This window comes from Amphiura filiformis, chromosome 4, assembly GCF_039555335.1.
Source record: "Amphiura filiformis chromosome 4, Afil_fr2py, whole genome shotgun sequence".
Taxonomy (NCBI): domain Eukaryota; kingdom Metazoa; phylum Echinodermata; class Ophiuroidea; order Amphilepidida; family Amphiuridae; genus Amphiura; species Amphiura filiformis.
The window spans coordinates 46,743,720-46,763,183 of NC_092631.1; the positions used below are offsets into that span (position 1 = coordinate 46,743,720).

At 38.2% G+C, this 19,464-nt stretch overlaps 1 protein-coding gene across 1 annotated transcript; it reads left to right on the forward strand.

The window, feature by feature from the left end:
• Window positions 1-239: 239 nt before the first annotated feature.
• On the forward strand, window positions 240-19,266 carry LOC140150954 (formimidoyltransferase-cyclodeaminase-like). The gene is made up of 13 exons (XM_072173111.1): window positions 240-445; window positions 2,699-2,882; window positions 3,828-3,959; window positions 5,347-5,435; window positions 6,227-6,406; window positions 11,824-11,961; window positions 12,528-12,659; window positions 13,642-13,703; window positions 14,001-14,127; window positions 15,095-15,256; window positions 16,162-16,205; window positions 17,934-18,168; window positions 19,038-19,266. The coding sequence occupies exons 1-13, from the start codon at window positions 392-394 to the stop codon at window positions 19,119-19,121; spliced, it is 1,623 nt and encodes a 540-aa protein (XP_072029212.1). The 5' UTR covers window positions 240-391; the 3' UTR covers window positions 19,122-19,266.
• Window positions 19,267-19,464: the final 198 nt, after the last annotated feature.

Here is a 19,464-nt window from a genome sequence, read left to right on the forward strand (position 1 = left end):
AGAAACTTTAGGAATAAAATGTTTTGTTTAAATATTGTGAATGACATTTAATACCAGTGTTGAATCAGCATTGGTTAATAAGTAGTAAATAAAATGGGTTGCTTGATATTATAAATTTCTATTCTCTTATTAAAATACAAAAATTCCCAAATAAATTTTCAAAACGACTGAATTGTAAATGAATATTCATAAGGTCCAACAAGACAGATTAGCATATTTGACCTCAAGTGACCTTCATGACCTCCGGTGTAAAAAAAAGTGCACATGTTGCATGTTGTTGATCAGTGTTTGTTATGATTTTGCATGTTTGTGTGTGGTTGACAATATCCTTTGATAATTGTTACATGTTATAGTGAAAATTTGCTGCAAGCTGTTCACTGCTGAATCGATCATGGCTCGTATAGTGGAATGTGTTCCAAACTTTTCTGAGGGAAGAAATAAACAGGTATAAGCTTAAAAATTATACATGTTTATGATGTTATAAGAAGCATTGGAGCCACACATACAATTAACCCTACCTCTAGCTTGAAAAAGTGTGTGCAATGTGTTTATAAATGATACAGTTACAACCAAGAACTTCTTAAAATGTCTTTTCATCACACAAATTTTAGAAGTAAGGGAGCAAATAAGAAAAATAACAAAAATATTTGTTTTCACTAAATTCAGGCACTTGATCTGATATAAATTTGGGCCATCTAAATTTGTAGCTTTTTTTACTACACCCCTCGATAAATTTGTGTCTATTTTTTCTTTTTTCTCAAAAACTGATAATACAGTGTTTACAATTTTTTTATATTATAGTGTGCAAGGAATCCAATTACTACACTGGAATTTCAGTGACCCAAGACAAGTGGTTTGTTATTTATGACCAGAAATGAGGTACCACTAGGATGTACCTCGTTTCCTATCATATATACTGAACCACTCTGTCTTGAGTCACTGAAATTTCAGTGTAGTAATTGGATTCTTGCCCCAATAATATACATAACTTTTGTTACCAGTGTGTAATTATTTTTTGAGACAAATGCAAAAATAGTCACAAATTTACCACATGGCCATGGTGTAGTACCCCCTTTAGCTGAACTTGTACTCAATCGCTTTTGCAGAAAAGCGATTTTCATGCATGCTCAATGCACAATCAAACTTGCACCATTGGCACTGTGCAAATAATTAAGAGAACACACCAGGTACCACCACCATATGATGATCAATTGCACAGTTGGGAAACCACCAACCAACAGTAGGCCTACACACAGAGCTGCTCGCATTACAACCCCATGCACTGAACTGACCAATCAGGTGCATGGATTTTCAAGAAAATTTGTTCTGGACTATGAAAAATGCTCATGCATATTACGTTTGTCCATCAACATTTGACTGTCTCCACTTGTGTATGTACTTCCTACACAAGTAGCTTGAATAAACCTTAAACTTCAGTAGAAAAACTTTGAAAATCTCCGAAAAACTTGTAATTTTTTACAAAAAGGTCTTGAAATTTGAGTAATGTTGGTTCCACTTACAGCAGTTGTATTTCAATGGGATGTAATTTGAGCTGGTGATGTCATTGGGTTATAATGAGCTGTGGTTGATTCATTTGCATAAGTTGAATTTGTACAGAAGTTTGCTTACAAGTGCAATGTTTACATTTCCAGAGCGTCAAGCCGATCAATCGATTCAAATCGCCCAGGCAAAAAAACGACGTCGCTTTTGCAAGTTGAAGAAATCTCAACTTCCCTGCGATATCGCTTGACACGTGAATGTGTCAACCAATCATATACAACCATCTGGATCTATTATTTTGCTAATTAATTTACCTTTCTCGATTATTAATTTTTGGTGATGCAGTAATTTAAAGCAATAATTATTGACAGCAACTGATGTTTTAAAAATGTATTTTGTGGCATTTAGAATATTTTAATTGTCGTCTGCAATCGCTATCGCCGTGATAAGTATAAATGCAAAAGCGACGAGCGATGCATCGCAAAATTCGGCGATTGCCCATCGCTTTCCAAGAGCATTTAATCGCAATCGCTCGGCGATCAAGTATAAATTCAGCCTTATGAAAGTTATGTTATGATAAGGCCCTTCGCAGTTGATTATTAGTTTCCTGTTTACCGCCCGTGTCCAAAATTAAAAATCTCAAAATAATTAATTATTTTATTTTTATTTCCAATTTTCTCCTTAAAATAACTTTCAACTATTTCTACTTGCCATTTTCTGACTTTAATAATACTGTATCAACAATAATGATGAATGAACAAAGAGTACAACTCCACCTTCACTTATTTATAAAATCAAATATTGTTGTGAAATAATAAAATGCCCGCTCTAGTCAAAATGAGTCAATAGTTGCTTGTAATAGTTCAAACTAAATTTAAAGAAAATAAAAGATAATTAATAATTAATAATTAAGTCACCTCGTCCCTTTTTCAAAACCTTTAACAGGAAACTACATGTAATAATCAAGTGCGAAGGGCCTAATGATGATGATCTTGATCTTGTCAATGTAAGGGATTCCTAACCCATCTCCATTTTTTTGTATATAAGATGTTTATGATACACTATTTCCACCTTCAATAAAAAAAAGGGGCAGGTATGTTTTATAATACTTGAAAGATTTGTCTCAACTTGATTTAATGATTGTTAGACATTGTAGGTTTTGTTTGTTTATTATTTTATATGTTTGTTTGCTAATCAGATTATTGATGCTATCGCAGCTGCTGCCAGTAACACAGATGGTTGTACGTTACTTGATGTTGATCCTGGACCATCCACAAACCGTACTGTGTACACCTTAGTTGGCTCGCCTGAAGCGGTTGTAGAGGGCGCTCTCAATATGGCTAAAGTGGCATTCAAGTTGATTGATATGTCAAAACACCATGGTAAATTAAATCTGTTTACAGAGCAATAATCACCACATGGTAAATTAAGGGGTACTACACCCCTGCCCAATTTTGTGCCTATTTTTGCATTTTCCTCAAAAATTATAGCGCATTGGGGACAAGTAAGATATGTACAATATATATTATAGGGCAAGGACTACAACTACTGCACTGGAAATTTTATTTCAACACAGACAACAGTTGTGGAGTTACAGTCAAAAATGAGGGAAAACCAATATTTGATCAATAAATCAATAACTACTTGCCTTGAGTTGCTGAATTTTCAGTGCAGTAGTTGTAGTCCTTGCCCTATAATATACATATCTTACTTGTCACCAATTCGCTATAATTTTTGAGAAAAATAAAAAAATAGGCACAAAATTGGCCAGGGGTGTAGTACCCCTTAATCTGTTTACAGAGCAATAATCACCACAAAAATACAATTTTTACTAGTTAACCATCCAAACTGGCTGTACTGCTAGATTGTAGTGTATGACTCTATGAGGGCTTTGATTGCATGAGGCACATCGTCATCATCCCTATATCTTCGTGTCAAAAATTGCCGTGATAGTACAGCGACTCCTCTCGTTTTTCAACAGCTACGCATCGCGATTTTGTTCGAGATAGGCCGAGCGACTCAGGCTAAGCATACCATGACTATCATATGAGATACACACAGAGTTTTTTTTTGTTTTTGTTGAACACATTTTCAATCGCATATTTTTCACAGGTATGCAACTTAAAAGCAAGTTGAACAATAATTACATTTATTTTTAAGTGATTTTTTTGTTGAACACATTTTCAATTGCATATTTTTCACAGGTATGCAACTTAAAAGCAAGTTGATTAAATGTTGTAATTGTTCTTTGTCCAGTAAGTTCTGTCTCGCATTTACATAATAAGTGATCATTACAATTAATGCTGTGAAGTTCAATTCTTTTACAGGTGAGCACCCCCGGTTTGGAGCTTTGGATGTGTGTCCATTTATACCAGTAAGTCCTGACATCACCATGGATGACTGTGTGATGTGTGCTAAGCAATTTGGGGAACGCCTTGCCAAGGAGATCAATGTACCAGGTTGGTGCACAATATATTTCAGTTCATGCCAGATCAGTGTCTTTGTTGTTGATCTGTGGGTCCATTTTCACCATATTTTTGAAAACAGAATTGTCTGGATCAAAGTTGATTCCTGTAAATGTGAGAGCTCTGAAAGTTAATTAAGTTAATAGAATTCAAAGATTCTTATAAAACATGTTTGGAAGAATAGATTCTTACATTGGGCAAAGGGCAAAAAAAAAAGATAGCCCATCCCTCAACAGAAACTTTCATAAGCAACAAATTTTCCAGGAAACAATTCAGCATTTTAGAAATCATATTTTTTACATACATGTATGTAGCTTTTGAATTTGTTTTCCTTTTTTGAACCAATATGACCTGATCCACATAGAATATTAATGTCGGATACTTAAGTGTTGGCAAAAACCAGGTGCAACAACAAAAATCTTCACTTCAAATTTGGTTGGTTCCATCCTGGCTATATTTAATTATGTGGGTTAAATCAACAAATTTAGTCATGGTTTCATAGGAAGCTTTTTCTTTCAAAATTGTGTTACTTATTGCAACCTGACTATAGTTTGATCAGGCTCGTAATCAGCAGCCCTATAACATCGCGGATTAATATCAATATCTTTTATTTTGAAAATTGTCTTGTGACATCTCGCCAGAAGCATCATGAATTGTTAATTCAAGCCCTATACCTTGTCTACTCTCTGTAACATGCAAAATATATCATTTTTAACATGGGTCTACTTTTTCGGCATAGTGGTAAAAGCCTAACAATTCCCGCCGCTTACAAGCTGATCAAACTATACATTTCTGTACTATTAGAAAATAAACAATAGGAATTTTTGTTTTTACCATCTTCCATAGTGTTATAGAGGATATGTAGGTCCAATATTTTGAGTATAGTGGAAATGACGCTCTCAGTATCCACTACAATAACATATCGGACGTGCCTATATTAACCTGCCTACATATTTGGTAAAAACAAAAATTCCTATCATTTATTCTTATTCTAAGCCGGTTACATATTATTTTTAACTAAAACTTGCTTCATTTCGCAAAAGTAAGCTACAGTGCATGAAAACTTCTTATTCTAAAATTACTGAAACCTGTTTGAAAAATTACCTTGTGCATACTGCGATAGCATTCACATATTACACACTGACTTACATGCGATGTAAGTGCGCTCTACAAGTGTCCCCCACAACAATGCAGCCACTGCCTTCTATCATCTCATACATAGATAGATGACATTAGGAACCAATAAAATTACAAGCTAGGAATGTAGGCTATATATCTGACCATCATATAGGAGGTTTGTAAGAAACTTGCCTTTACATTTACATTGTACATTACGTAAATACTGTCCAAGCTGAACCATTTTGTTTACTTGTATTTTCAGTATACCTGTATGGTTTTGCTGCACAAGAGGAGAAACGTAAGAAGTTACCAACCATTAGGGCAGGTGAATATGAGAAACTTGCAGACAAGGTGAGATTATCACATCAGATAGAGCAGTACCAGCTGGTTATCCATTTATCTAAATGAGGAGGAGGGGAATGAGAAAGCACTCCAGAGAGTGTGGGGTGGATGTGTGTGTGTGATTGTGTGCATGAGTCTGAGAGAGAGAGAGAGGGAGAGAGAGAGGGTGAGAGAGAGTGCATGGGTAAGTAAGAGAGTGAGTATACATTTTATTCTTTCACTACCAGCTATAAGTCTAATATCATCCTCAAAGTGAAGGTTTGTGATCATTTGTCCTTGAATGATAACACCCACTTTTTGTGTCATGAGTAACAATTAGTGCTGTCGTCACTTGTCGGCAAGCGTTTGGCTTGTCAACATGTCAGGAAAAAATTAATCCCGATGTCGACACGTTGTAGACAAAGTCAACAAATCAGATCAACCAACGGTCCTGACCATCAAAAGCGGTGATCGTCACAAAAGTAAAAACAAAGTATATAACAAAAAAGATACAATGTTCCATTTTTGTTCTCTTATTATTTTATTTAAAACTTTCTGGAACTTATTCATCCACCACAATCGCAATCATTGTGTGATGCTGAATCATGTTGCTACATGCCTAGTAAACTCTTTTTTTCCCTTCTTGTTGACAATTCGATTATTTGACTAGTATTGTCGACTGTCGGGGAAATGTGTCTTGTCGACAACAGCACTAGTAACAATGTACCTGGCTTTCTAACTTTTATCTAATAGCTGGTAGAAAGAAGCAAAAGTGTAATATTTCCTGATCATAATATATTTGACATGATTTGTTAATTCAGCTTAAAGACTCTGAATGGAAACCAGACTTTGGACCATCAGAATTTGTGCCATCATGGGGTGCAACAGCCACAGGCGGGCGCAAGTTCCTTATCGCATACAATGTCAATGTACTGGGAACCAAGGAGCAAAGTCATCGTATCGCTCTTGATATCAGAGAAAAAGGACGAGGAGAAGGAAAGGTAAGTGTATCAATTAGTAAGTTTTTAGGGTTTGTGTCGGACAAGTTTAGAACCATCAAGATTTTTCGTCACAAGCAGCTCTGACTTCTTCAGGACAAAGTACGTAAGTATGAGAAATGTGGCTTCCCCTTGCCTACCTACCTACTACTGCTACCTACTGAAGAGTGCCCCTTGTGAACAAGCAGACCGCGCCTATCTGCTAATGTAAAAGTTTTTGGTGGCTCTGAAGAGAGCTGTTCACTGAAGACCGCCCTGTTTCAACAGATTAAAATAAATAAGTTGTGGCTCTGAAAAGAGCCATTTACTGAACAAGCAGACCTTGCCTATCTGCTAATGTAAAAGGGTTTGGTGGCTTGGAAAAGCTGTTCATTGAAGACTGCCCCTTGTTAACATAGAACAAGCAGACCTCTCCTGTGTGCTAATGCATCTGCAGAGAGTTTGCATTATTAGTTTTTTATTTATTTATTTATTTATTATTCATTAGGCATTTCAACAAAAATATACAGCAAAATTAGACCAGCAAGCAAGGGCTGCCAGGGCCCAACAAAAGTGGCAAATAAAGCACTGACATCTAAAAGATGAGTGGACCCCACCCTTGCAAGCTGGTCATGAAAATAAACAAAGTATTGCACTATAAATACACATAAAAATTACAAAGATTATTAACACATTAAAAGTACAAACATTTTTTAAAAACAGCACTATGTTAAAACTAGAAGCATGAAGCCCCAAGATACAAGAGACACAATATATTGCACTTAGCCAAGCAGGAAAAAACACACCACAACATAATGAGATAATGCCCCCCCCCCCTCCCACCCTATCACCACAACAAAACATAGATGGCACCAAGGATTAAATTTCTTGAATGGACTGAAAGTAGTCTCTCAAGTGGGATTTGAAGCAGTTAAAGCTATTGCACAAATAAATATCAGTGATGAGACGGGGGAGGTCAGACCATTTTTGGGGGAAGCGTTGGATGGAATGATAAAGAAAAGCATCAGTTTTGGCTTTGAGATGGTGAAAAATAAGGTGATCGGGATGCCTACTATTTGGACGGATTTTATTTAAAGCAGGCATAGCATTGCAGCAGTCAACATTGAGAAGGCATTTGGAAACAAGTGAAATGGACATGTATTCACGTCTTTGGGACAAATAACTGAGGTCAAGACGCGCCAAACGAACATTGTACTCCTCCTCGCGACGCTTCTGATGGAGAATAGCCCTGGTGGCTGTCCTTTGAACGCGTTCAAGAGCATTTTTGAGACGCTTTGTGTGGGGCATCCAGACAGGGGAGCAATAATCGAGGATGGGCAAGACCATGGTCCGATATAATTGGAGGAGAACCTCTGGGGGAGATTCCCCGGCCACATGGCGAATAAAACCAAGAAGTTTGTTGCTTCTTGCTATAACATCCTTAACATGAGCATCCCAATTTAGCTTATCTGAGATGATGACACCCAAGAGGGGAAGATTATTTACCTGATCAAGATTGATGTTGTTAATACTATACACTGATGGATATGAAGTACGTTTACGAGTGATAGATATAAATTTACATTTGGTAGGATTCAATTTGGTACGACCATACTGAAAGCTTGTCAAGATCCATTTGTAAATCCCTTACATCATTAGCATTGTAAATAGCACGATAAAGAAATGTATCATCAGCAAATTGCCCGATACCAGAGGTCAAGTGCTGGCCTAGATCATTGGCATAAATGGTGAAGAGCAGGGGGCCAAGAACAGAGCCCTGGGGAATTCCAGAAAGGACCGAGACCCAATCAGCACTCTGCCCTCTAAAAGTAACCCTCTGAACACGACCTAAGACAAAGGAACTGATCCAGGCAAGCAGTTGACCTCTGATACCATAAGTTTTTTCAAGTTTAGAAATTAGAATGTTATGTGATATACAGTCAAATGCTTTGCTGTAGTCTAGAGAAATGAGGTCAACTTGAGTAGATTTACTGTCCATTAATTCCAAGAGTTCATTTGTTTTATCAAGTAATAGTGTACAGCATGATAAACCAGGCTTAAAGCCATGTTGACTTAATGATAAGAGATTGTTGTTACCTAGATGGACACGAAGGTTGTCAGCCACGATGCTTTCAAGCATTTTACAGACAATACTAGTCAGAGCGATGGGCCTGTAATTGGCAACATTTGAGCGGTCCCCTTTTTATAAACAGGGACAATATTGGCTTGTTTCCAGCCGCGAGGAAGGTGACCAGAACTAAGAGAAAGATTAAATAATTTGGTGAGGATTGGAGCAACCTGGTACATGCAGAGCTTAAGCATCCTCGCTGACAAACCATCGGGACCAACAGCACCATCGGTTTTAATTTTTTTGATGCGGTGTATAACTTGGTCTATGGTTATTTGGAGGGAGCATAAGGGGTCACAGGTAATAAAGGGAGATGTGATATCAAAGGCTGGAGAGGTGGGGGCAGTAAAGTAGCTAGCAAAAGTTTGGTTAAAATTGTCAGCAATAACGGCCGGGTCAGAGCACAGTTTGCCGTTGACAACAAATGATTTAACATCGGGTTCTTTTTGCGACACGAACAAAAAAGACCAAAAGCGTTTTTACTGTCGCCAGCAGTGAGGAGAGAATGAAGGTAGTTACTGTAAGCAGCTTTTATACCATTGGATACCCTGTTACGAAGTTTTTTAAATGCAGCCCAATCAGTTTGTGATTGAGAAGACTTCGCCTTGCGAAAAAGGGCATGTTTACGAGTTATGAGTCTGTGCATTTCTGGTGTAATCCAGGGCTTGGGACGTTTTCTTTGAGTGCGAGAAGGTATGGAGTCCCTAACACATGCCATGAATAAATCGAGAAATTGATCCCAGGCACCATCGATGTCGAGGGGGAGCAAGACGTCCCATGCAGTCCGGGAAACAAGATTTTGCAATTTAATCTTGTCAGCCTTTGCATAAACAAAGCATGTCCGGAGAGGGTTTTGAAGGCGACTCGGAGTACCACGGATGCGAAATTTCACACCCAAGTGATAAGACTTGCCAAGCCCATCAGTGACGTCAACGTTGCAAATACGGTCCGGTCTTGATGTAAACAGCAGATCTAACATGGTACCATCTTCAGGGTTCATGGCAGAATGGCGGGGACAAGTAACCTGATTAACAAGTTGATGGAGGTTATTTGCGTTTGCCAAATTGGCAAGTTCAGGAAACAAGGGGTGATTGGAATTCCAGTTTATATTAAAGTCACCTACAACTAGGATACCACTGTAGGGCGTAGCAGTCAGCTCCCAGAGCATGGTTTCAAGGTCTTGGATACCATTTGTAACTTCCTTAGGGCGTGTAGACTACACCACACAACCATTTTTCATTTTTGATTGTAAATGACACCCATTTGGTTTCAAGCAGGGTATCAATGTGAGAGGTGTTGACAACAATGGGATCTAATTCAGGTGTCAGGGCTAGGAGAACACCGCCACCTCTGCGGTTTGGACGATCACTGCGAAAGATTGAGTAGTTCTGAAGCACAACTGAGTTTGGAATTGAGTCATTCAACCATGTCTCTGTTAAAGCACAAATTGATGGTGAGCTTGTCTGAATAAGTGTTTGAAATTCATGGAATTTGTTCTTGATACTCTGGGCATTGAAGTGGAACCCCAACATATAATTGTCGGAGTGTGATAATGTAGAGTTAATAGTCTGAGATAACTTTGAGTCCGAAAACTCCGAAAAACTTGAACCAGAAGAATTATTGAAGAAAGAGTCTGTAAATGGTGGGAGTGGATCCGAACAAGTTACGCAAGTCCAGACGAGTGAGTTCAGAGAGTGGAACTGTTGCATAGACAAACCGCTGCACCTGCGGTGGAAGTGTTCACAACATACTGTGCACTGAACACGGTATTTATTGAATATTGGCTTGTTACACGTAGAACACTCTTGCCGTGGTCCAGGATGAGGGTGGATATCGCCAGACAAGAGTAATACTTGAAATGAGGCAGTGCTGTTAGCGTAGTAGGTTACTCGCCTGTTGAGGTATCTGGTGCCATGAATTTTGTATGAAGTGTGGTGTATGCTTAAGTCTAGACCATGATGAACTGCAACAAGGTGCAGAATTCTGCAGTCAGTAGTTAAGCTTACACCAGTGTCTGAGGAGCTGGTGAAATGCAAGTCTGAAACAGTTATTGTGAGAGTCCAAACAACCAGCAGGTGTGTAAAACTGATGATAATCATCATTAATCCAGGTGGAATCCCACAAACATGCAAAGTCAGTACAGATCCAAGATGATATTTTCAGACACAGACATGACAACAGCTCAACCTCTGGCAGCCATTTTTTTTAGTAGGTTGCCCTGTACCTCTTTGTGTTGTTATTAAATAAATAGGATGTCATGCAGACTGGTGTCAGATGATCAAAATCACAATCTTATTATGCCCCCCCCCCCCCACGAAAAAATTCCTGCCGCCGGGCCGCCACTGGTTGCGCCTGACTGCATTATGTATGCAATTCTATATCAATCCATGATGTTGTATATAGTCTCGCCTATTATTAGCTGAATAATTAAAGTATAGTGTGATGTAAACTTCATTATTTTGTCATTGTATGAGGAAGTAGAACAGCATTGAAAAACAAATTATTCAGGGGTCAGTAGAAAGTAGCAGAGGTAGAGGGCATCCAACAACAGTATGGACAAATGGCATAACGGCAGGGACGGAAAGTTTGCCAGTTGCGATGTACATGGCTAGAGATAGGGATGGATGGTGGGCCACATAGCAGTGCCATCTGACAAGAGAGAGAGAGATTGAAAATAAATACAGGTTATTCCTTCCATCTTGTAGGTACAAATCAATTTACTTGTACATGGGTTGGACTTGGGCACTTTTATTATGCATTTTTTATCCCCCTGGCTTTATAGCCATGGAGGGGGATCTTGCGATAGTGTATTCCTTCTGTAGGGGTGTGTATGCGGGTGGGGGTGTACATGTATGTGTGTTCCATTTTGGTTAGGTTTTGTTTTCCGCCTATTTTCTCGGAGACTAGGGGTCGTACGTTCCTCAAACTTGGTGATGAGTGGGTGCATCTTGACCCAAGACAGAACAAGTTTGTATTGGTTAGTGGGTCAAGGTTACCTGAGGTAATCCAGGGGTCATCTGAGGTCAAATTAGTAAAAACTGTCGGATGGGCATGAAACATGTTGGGTACAGTTAGAGCCAACTTTTTAGAAATTTTTGAAAGGTCATTGTGGGGTCACCAGGGGTCAGTAAGTATGGGTACTAATTTGTTAGATTTTACTGACCGCCCAGCTAGGGGGATCGTGTGGTTTGAGAACCGCCTATTTTTTGCATTTGTGCATGAACGATCAAATTCTGTAGGCATCCAAAAAAAGCCTTGTCCCTGCAAGATAGCAGACATGTGGTTACACCTGTATATCTTTCTTTGTTTTCAGCCTGGTAAATTCAAAGAAGTACAAGCCATAGGCTGGTGGTTAGAGGAAGCCAATCTTGCCCAGGTTTCCATCAACCTAACTGATATGGATCAAACACTGGTACATCAAGTGTATGAGGAGTGTAAGAAACAAGCAGAGGTAAGGTGTTAGCCAGCGTGTTATCAGGGGTGTATCTAGGGGGGTGTGAAGGGTGCACACCCTGGGGTTTAAATCAGCCTATTTGGGGCTATTCTTGCTGCTGTGTACCCCGGGGTCCCGTTGCGTGCCCGGTTGATCTTGCAGCCAGTTCCAATCAGGGTAATTAGCCTGGCTGTCTGTACACCCTATTCCGGAATCATGGGAGAACAGTGCCTGACATTGAATGATTTTTCCAGAGGTTAAACAAGAACAATGAAAGCAAAGTAAAAAAGAAATTAAAAACCCTGCATTTAATATTCAATTATCATGTTCACATTGCTATGTTCAGGGGTGTGATTTGTCTGGATTTTCCCAGATTTTCAGGATTTTTTGTGGCCAAAATTTACGCAATTTTATTGATTTTCAGCAATTTTATTGATTTTCAGCCCATTTTAAGGTATTTTTGCCCAATTTCAGGTTGTTTTTCTGGGTTTTTTTTTTTGCTATTTAACTACTTGTTCAAATAAATGATTTTGATAAATTCACTTCTTTCGCACTTTCTTATCATACATGTATGATAATAACAGGCAATCAACATTGCAGTGTGTGGATCGGAGATAGTTGGTTTGGTACCATTGAGGGCGCTACTTGAAGCTGCTGAATATTATATTCAGAAAGAAAATCTCTTCATCTTGGAGGAGGACCAGAAAATTAAACTGGTAAGAAGTGATTTATGCTATTCAAACCATGTTTTGGTGTCGTCTGAACTTGTTCAGAAAAAAATACTATGCGATCACTATTATGTATGTAGGGGTGTGGGTATGGGTGTATACATGTATGTGTATGTGCTAAATTTGATTTTAAGCAATGTAAAATAGATGCCATTCCAAAGGTATTACTACTGGTGAACTGAAACTTGATAGCAATGATCATTGGGTGGACTTATGGCCCAAAGCATGTTGAGGCCAGTGGTCATTTTGTACCCTGTGCTCTAGTTTAAGGTTAGGAAGGGTTGATATTTTTCAGCCTGATGTGGCAATGGGGTCAGTGAGCATTTCATTGGGCACAGCTTCACGTAGTTTGCAGACACTCAAAGCGCTGGCGTACACATGCAAGTGCTTAAAGACGCTGCATAAATGCACACACGAAACGGCTACCTCATGCCGTTGACGTCACTTCTACATCGGGGTGAAAAGTATTACAGCAACTGATTTGGAAATATGAAATGTCAAAATTGAATTAATTGAATCAGAAATTGCTAACAGTTAAATATCACAACCGCAATTTAATGAATTACTTTGACCTGGAATCAATGTTGGTTTTGTGACCTGGATTATAATCACAACTTGCATTTTGCCCTTTAAAAGATCAAACAGGTAAAATCAGACTTACCCATTACAACAGTGCGAAATCACGCCATACGCAAATACGGTAGTCCGCAAGTAAAATGTTCTGGCCCAAAGGATGCATGTATGCCGAAGTTATTGTACCACGTAATCCCTCGCTACATCACACGTGGAAGTCATTGATTGATATCAGTAACCTCCGCATGTGTGCATATGTCATCTAACAAGCAATTTGATTGGGATGCATGTATGGTGTGATATGAGAAGGTTATGAATTTTATTTGACATCTTTTTGTTTAGCATTTCATTTTAAGTGTTTCCCATTTCATTTGATATGATATTTGTTCATTTACAGGCAGTCAATAGACTTGGGTTGAGTTCTATGTCACCATTTAAACCTGAGGACAGAGTCATTGAGTAAGTATGTAACATACCACTGTGGACTAATTGAACCGGTGTGAACTAATTGAACTCAATGAACTTAATTTTGAAATTATTACAATTTCTTATTTAAAGATGGGTGACCTGATTGACAGCCTCAACCCCCCCCCACTTTTTCTATCTAAAGATTTTAGCATCAGAGGAAAGCTCATATTTTTCTCATAATCCCGGTCAGGTCTCAAATATATTTTGTTTAGATGTTATGAACGAAAAAGTGATAGCCCCTCCCCACTTCTTAGTATTTAAGAAATGATTTTGGGCTTGTTGATACAGGTATAGAGTACGACAGTCAGATCCTAAGCTTCTCATCAACCACACGCTAAAAGATTTCATCTTGAGCGTTGGAGCGAGGACTTCAGCTCCTGGTGGGGGCTCAGTTGCTGCAACGGTAGGGGCATTGGTGAGTAGGAAAATAGACTATTCCAGTTTAAATCCCATATACTCTCTATAGATGGCATGACCTTAATCACCCACACACGGGGTGTGTAAATTTCAAATGAGTCACCTATGTGAATTTCACATTCCCTGTGTGGAAGTTTAAGGTCGCATCGTCCATGGGGTGTATGGATTTCAACTGGAATACCTCAATTAAATAAAGTGTGGTGTAAGGGTAGGTAGGGAGTATATATGGTAATTCTTATTACCCATTCACTGATATATTTATCCAGTGTTATAGTAAGAATAGCCCCAGTATGAGGGGCATTAATATACTGTGCTTCGCCTCAAGTTTGTAGTGATGTAGGTGCATATTTTGCTGGTCGCACCATCAAATCGCTCACATAAAGTTTAGCATGCAGAGCATAGAAGTATGCCTACAAGGGCGATTTGTCAGCATGCTTGCTGCACAACTGAGAAAAGGCATTGATGTTACTACTGAACTTGAAGTGAACTACTTTATAGTAGGTAGAGGTGTATCCCTGGTGGTGTCGAAGAGTACTGGTATATAGTACTTCTGTCAACATCCCAATAATCTGACTACAGGACTCAAAGAATTGATATTTTTATGGGTGCTATTTTATCAATTTTCTTCAGAAAAATCTCACCTGTCCATAAAGTGTTGCTCATTTGACAGGGGCTATTTTAGAAATAAGGTGTCGCATCCCCCACCCTATTCTTTGAGCCTTGATTGTAATGCTGGCGATTTGAGTTTGATATGTGACAGAAGATTGGCCAAGCTCCATATTGCTCTTAATGTAACAATGAGAGATTATAATTGTCTGTGATCATAGCCTGATTATTATTGTACTCTCTTTAGCCATAATATGTGAAGTGTGCTGAGGCCTAGACCATAATATGTGACGTGTACTGAGGCCTAGATGGGTTCTGGTGTGGTGCATTAATAGTCACCAATATTCTTTTTATTACAGGGAGCAGGTCTCAGCACCATGGTGGGTTGGATGACATATGGAAACAGAAAGTTTGAAGCTTTGGATAGTACTATGCGTCGACTTCTTCCACCTCTACACCAAGCTATGAATAGTCTTATACCAATGATAGATGCTGATTCAGAGGCGTTTAATAAGTATATGGTTGGTATAATATGGTTGGTATAATATGTGACCCAGTGTGAATTAATGAGAGTGATGTGAACAATGAGTTATTCTAGTTAAAATATGACCTTGTTATCAATTGAATACCTGAGTGGAAGAAGGGCCCAACTCCAATTTTTTACAAAAATGAGTTTGACCCAGCATTTAATTGCCAGCAGACTGTTCTTCCTAAGATGAGCCAAAATCCACTCTCTAAATAGTCTTCCATGTACATTTAATCATGGTTTTTATGGAAGAAAGGCCCAACTCCATGGAGTTGGGACCTTCTTCCACAAATATTGGGTTAAAGAGGAATTTTGTTCATCCATGAAATCTGCTTTTCACTACAATAAACTTTCTTGCTAACATATTACATGTGTCTGCTTTGCAATTAATGGATAATAATCAAATGTCTATGGCTATTTATAACAAATCTGCTTACAGAACTGGCACTTGCAGTATATTAGTGGAAGAAGGGCCCAACTCCAGCTCGTATTAAGACCTGTACCGTTGCCATGGAAACATATATAATTTTGAATGTATGTAGTATTGTATGTTCCTGTATTAAAGGTCCCCTGAAGATGAAAACATTCTGTCTATAAAACTTTTCCAAATATTAAGTTTTTTCTTAATATCTCAAAAACAGTTTTGATGGAGTTGGGCCCTTCTTCCACTCAGGTATTCAATTAATAACACAATAAAACAATGTTGTCTTCATTTTGCATGATCGGATCACATATAATATTATGTCTTGGGATCACTTTTCCTAATTATATCAGACAACTGTTGAAACCCTTTAAAATTTGTATACTGATTTTATGTAAAGATTGCATTGAAAAAATTACAGAAGATTTATTTTTGTCTTTTTGAATTTATGTTCTTCCCCTTTTTTCTTCAATTCACAGGCAGCAATGAGAATGCCCAAGGAGACAGAAGAACAACAAAAGATGTAAGATTAAGCTTAAGCTGTATGGGTTCTTCTTGAAGGCCCATTCAGTGATCCTAGCAAAAGTGTAAAAAAAAAAATTGAAATAAAAAATTGGGAAAAAAAAGGAAAGCAGCAGTATTGACAAAGTTGAAGCCCATTCAAATACATGTAGCTAATTTCTCTACTTAGGCCTAAGTATAGATGTTTCATAGTTTCATGTCAAATGTCCTAATTTGTCTTTAATACACAGCTTTCAGCTTAACCACTAGCAGGCTATGTTAGCACAGTTATCAGGGGCGTAGCAAGAGCATCAGGGGCCCATGGACAAGGAGCAGTACGGGCCCTTTTAACCAGGGCGGGATTTACCGTATATGGGCTCTTGGAGGCCAAAACTCACGTGCCGAGGAAGGACGTGCACTGAAGTCAGTGGCCAAGATTTGGTTTAAGATACATGTAGAGGGGACTAACATATTTTGTTCGAGGTTACTAGGACATTTATGGCATAAAGCACGAAAAAATTCAATTTCACACTGATTTTAGTCCCAGATCAACATGAATTTTGCTATTTGAATGCGCGCGAAGTGCAGAAAATTTTACAATTTTGCCCTATTTTGGCCAAAAAACATCAGTGCTGTTATTGGATTTAAAGGAAAGATGCATACATGTAGGGCAACTTTGGGGCCTTTGGGGGGCCTGGACCCGGGCCCATCTGGCCCAATGGTAAATCCGGCCCTGCTCACCATTATCGATATCAGCCCTTATTTAATTTTCGCTTTTGTGCTCGGGCCCCTGAACCCTCGGGGCCCATGGACTTCGTCCACCCTGTCCCCCCCGCTTGCTACGCCCCTGACAGTTATGCTACTAACAAAGGTGTAAAGAAAAAAAAGAAAGAATTTTTATGAATTTCCAAATGAGCTAATCACTGAATATGCCTTTAAGAAATCCTTGTACCAGATAAGTAGAATTTAAATAAATGAAAGTCATCCCTGTAATACTAAAATATTAATGAAAGATTGAGTCCTAAGGCCAAAAGAAATATGTTGTGTTGCCCTTACATGAAAATTTTGGGTAGGGTTAATTGGTAACCAATGGTTATATTTTTTTTTTTTTTTTTATACCAACTCAACCATTTTAAATCTGCAATGAGAGGTCAATATGTTTCTTAAACTGTAAGGCACAACATCTTTTTTGGTCCTATAGCGCTATCGGTGCCCGAAGAGGTACCGATGGCACTTTTTATCATACCCAGAACTTTTGTACAGTGCATTTGTTTTCTATTTAAATGAAAAACAATAACACTATGCAGCTGTTAATTATCATGTTTGATACAATTTATTATATCTCCAGGGAGTGATGTTAAGAGTCATCGGTACCTAAGCGGGCACCGATAGTTATGTATAAGACCAAATTTGATGTAGTGCCTAAAAGAGAACAAAAACACATTCTTGGCTGTATTTTCTATAAAGATTGGTTTTAGCAATAAATTTAATTAAATATTTTATTTTTTTCTTGTGCTAGATTTTCAAACTTTTTTAATCAAGAAAAAAAACACACCATGCTGACCCAGGACTTTGTAAAAATCTAGGTGGTCGGGTAATGGCAACTTAACATTTTTGACAAAGATGCCATTGAAAGCACTCAAGTGAATGTATCTAATTTTGTAGCGAAGAATGTTTAAATTACTTTCTATTTAGTTTCTTACCGCTATAATAATAATGATTTGTTTAAATTGTTTTTTAATCCTTACAGCCGAGCTGAATGCATGGACACAGCAATGAAGAATGCAGTCATGGTGCCAATGACCGTTGCACAAACGGTCAACACCTGCTGGACGCCACTAAAAGAAATGGCTGTCCATGGGAACATCAATTGTAAATCAGACCTGCAGGTTGGAGCAAGGTCACTGGAGCTGGGAGTATGGGGAGCTTATTACAATGTGATGATTAATTTGCCAAGTGTAGAGGATGCTGAATTCAAAGAAAAGGTCAGGAACTTTTTATTCTTGTTTGTTTTTGTTTTGTTTTTTGTGTTTTGCATATTTTGACAGAATAGTGTCAGGAGGATAAAGGTTATTCAATATGGGTTTCTCTGCTGGAAGCTAGTTAGTACCAAAATTACTTCCCACAAGGTAATAGGTGTATTCTGTATTACATAGCAATAGATACAGCTTATAGCTTTGTAATGCAATATGCATAATGTTCTGTGGGAAGGAATTTCAGTAAAAATTTACTTCTGGTAGAGAAACCCAGGATACACATGTTACAATTGTGGTTAAACTAGTGAGATTATCTCCCACCTGCTGGTACTTATTGATTCTGATAAAGTTGTCAAATGTAGAGAATGCAGGATTATTTCAAATAAATTCTGAAAACATTACATGTATTGAGAATCACAAACAAGTGGTACATGCACATGAATTAAAAAAACTTCTTCCAAAAATGAAGTAAACAGTTTACATTTTAACACATGTCAAGTGTACAGTAACTTGAAACAAAATGACAACAACTGGAGCAATATTACTTATCACAGAGAAGAGTTGTGCAACTTACTAGGACTAATAGGACTACACTACCATTCCTATTGGGGCTGTCTGCACAGGTATACCATCGCAGTACATGGCTGGTACTGTGCAGTACCAGGGAAGTACCAGTGTAGTACCAGTGCAGTACCACTGCTGGTGGGTCCTGTGCAGTAGCAGCATTGGTACTCTGTAGGTACTCTGTAACAGTGTCCTGTGCAGGCACCCCCTATTTAATAGGAGTCTTGTAGTGTACAAGTATTTTGTTCTCTATAGATAATGAGAATTTTTTATTTATGTATTTTCTTCTTACTTTTATTCTCTGTTACACACAGGCTAAAGCTGAAGCAGAAGGTCTCCTGAAACAAGCACAGGATGCATGCGTAGAAGTACTGAAGATCATCGGTGAGCGAGCGTAATATATGACAGCTACTGATTTGTATTCAGAGTATCCTGATTCCTGTGTGGTGTGTTAGAAACAAAAGATATCTTCAGGTTTTGTATCAATCCCTTGCAGAACTAAACTATACTTGATTTGTCAGGAAATATGCAAGATTCGTCATATTGTGTATCGATATGGCAACAACTATAGGGTCCACAACTGATACATGTAAGTTCCCCCTAATACTTTTTTAAATAAGTCCAAAAATATTTTACGAAATGTAAAAATGTATGTTTAGCCCTATTTGTTTTACACATGTAACGAGGCTGTTTGGTGTGTATATATATATATAAATATGGTGTGGTAGGCCACTGGTTTAA

Coding starts and splice junctions, on each gene's coding strand:
- LOC140150954 (XM_072173111.1), top strand. CDS start 392: ATGGCTCGTATAGTGGAATGTGTTCCAAACTTTTCTGAGGGAAGAAAT. Junction 13,704..14,000: donor CCTGAGGACAGAGTCATTGA/GTAAGTATGTAA, acceptor TTGTTGATACAG/GTATAGAGTACGACAGTCAG. Junction 15,257..16,161: donor AGGCGTTTAATAAGTATATG/GTTGGTATAATA, acceptor TTCAATTCACAG/GCAGCAATGAGAATGCCCAA.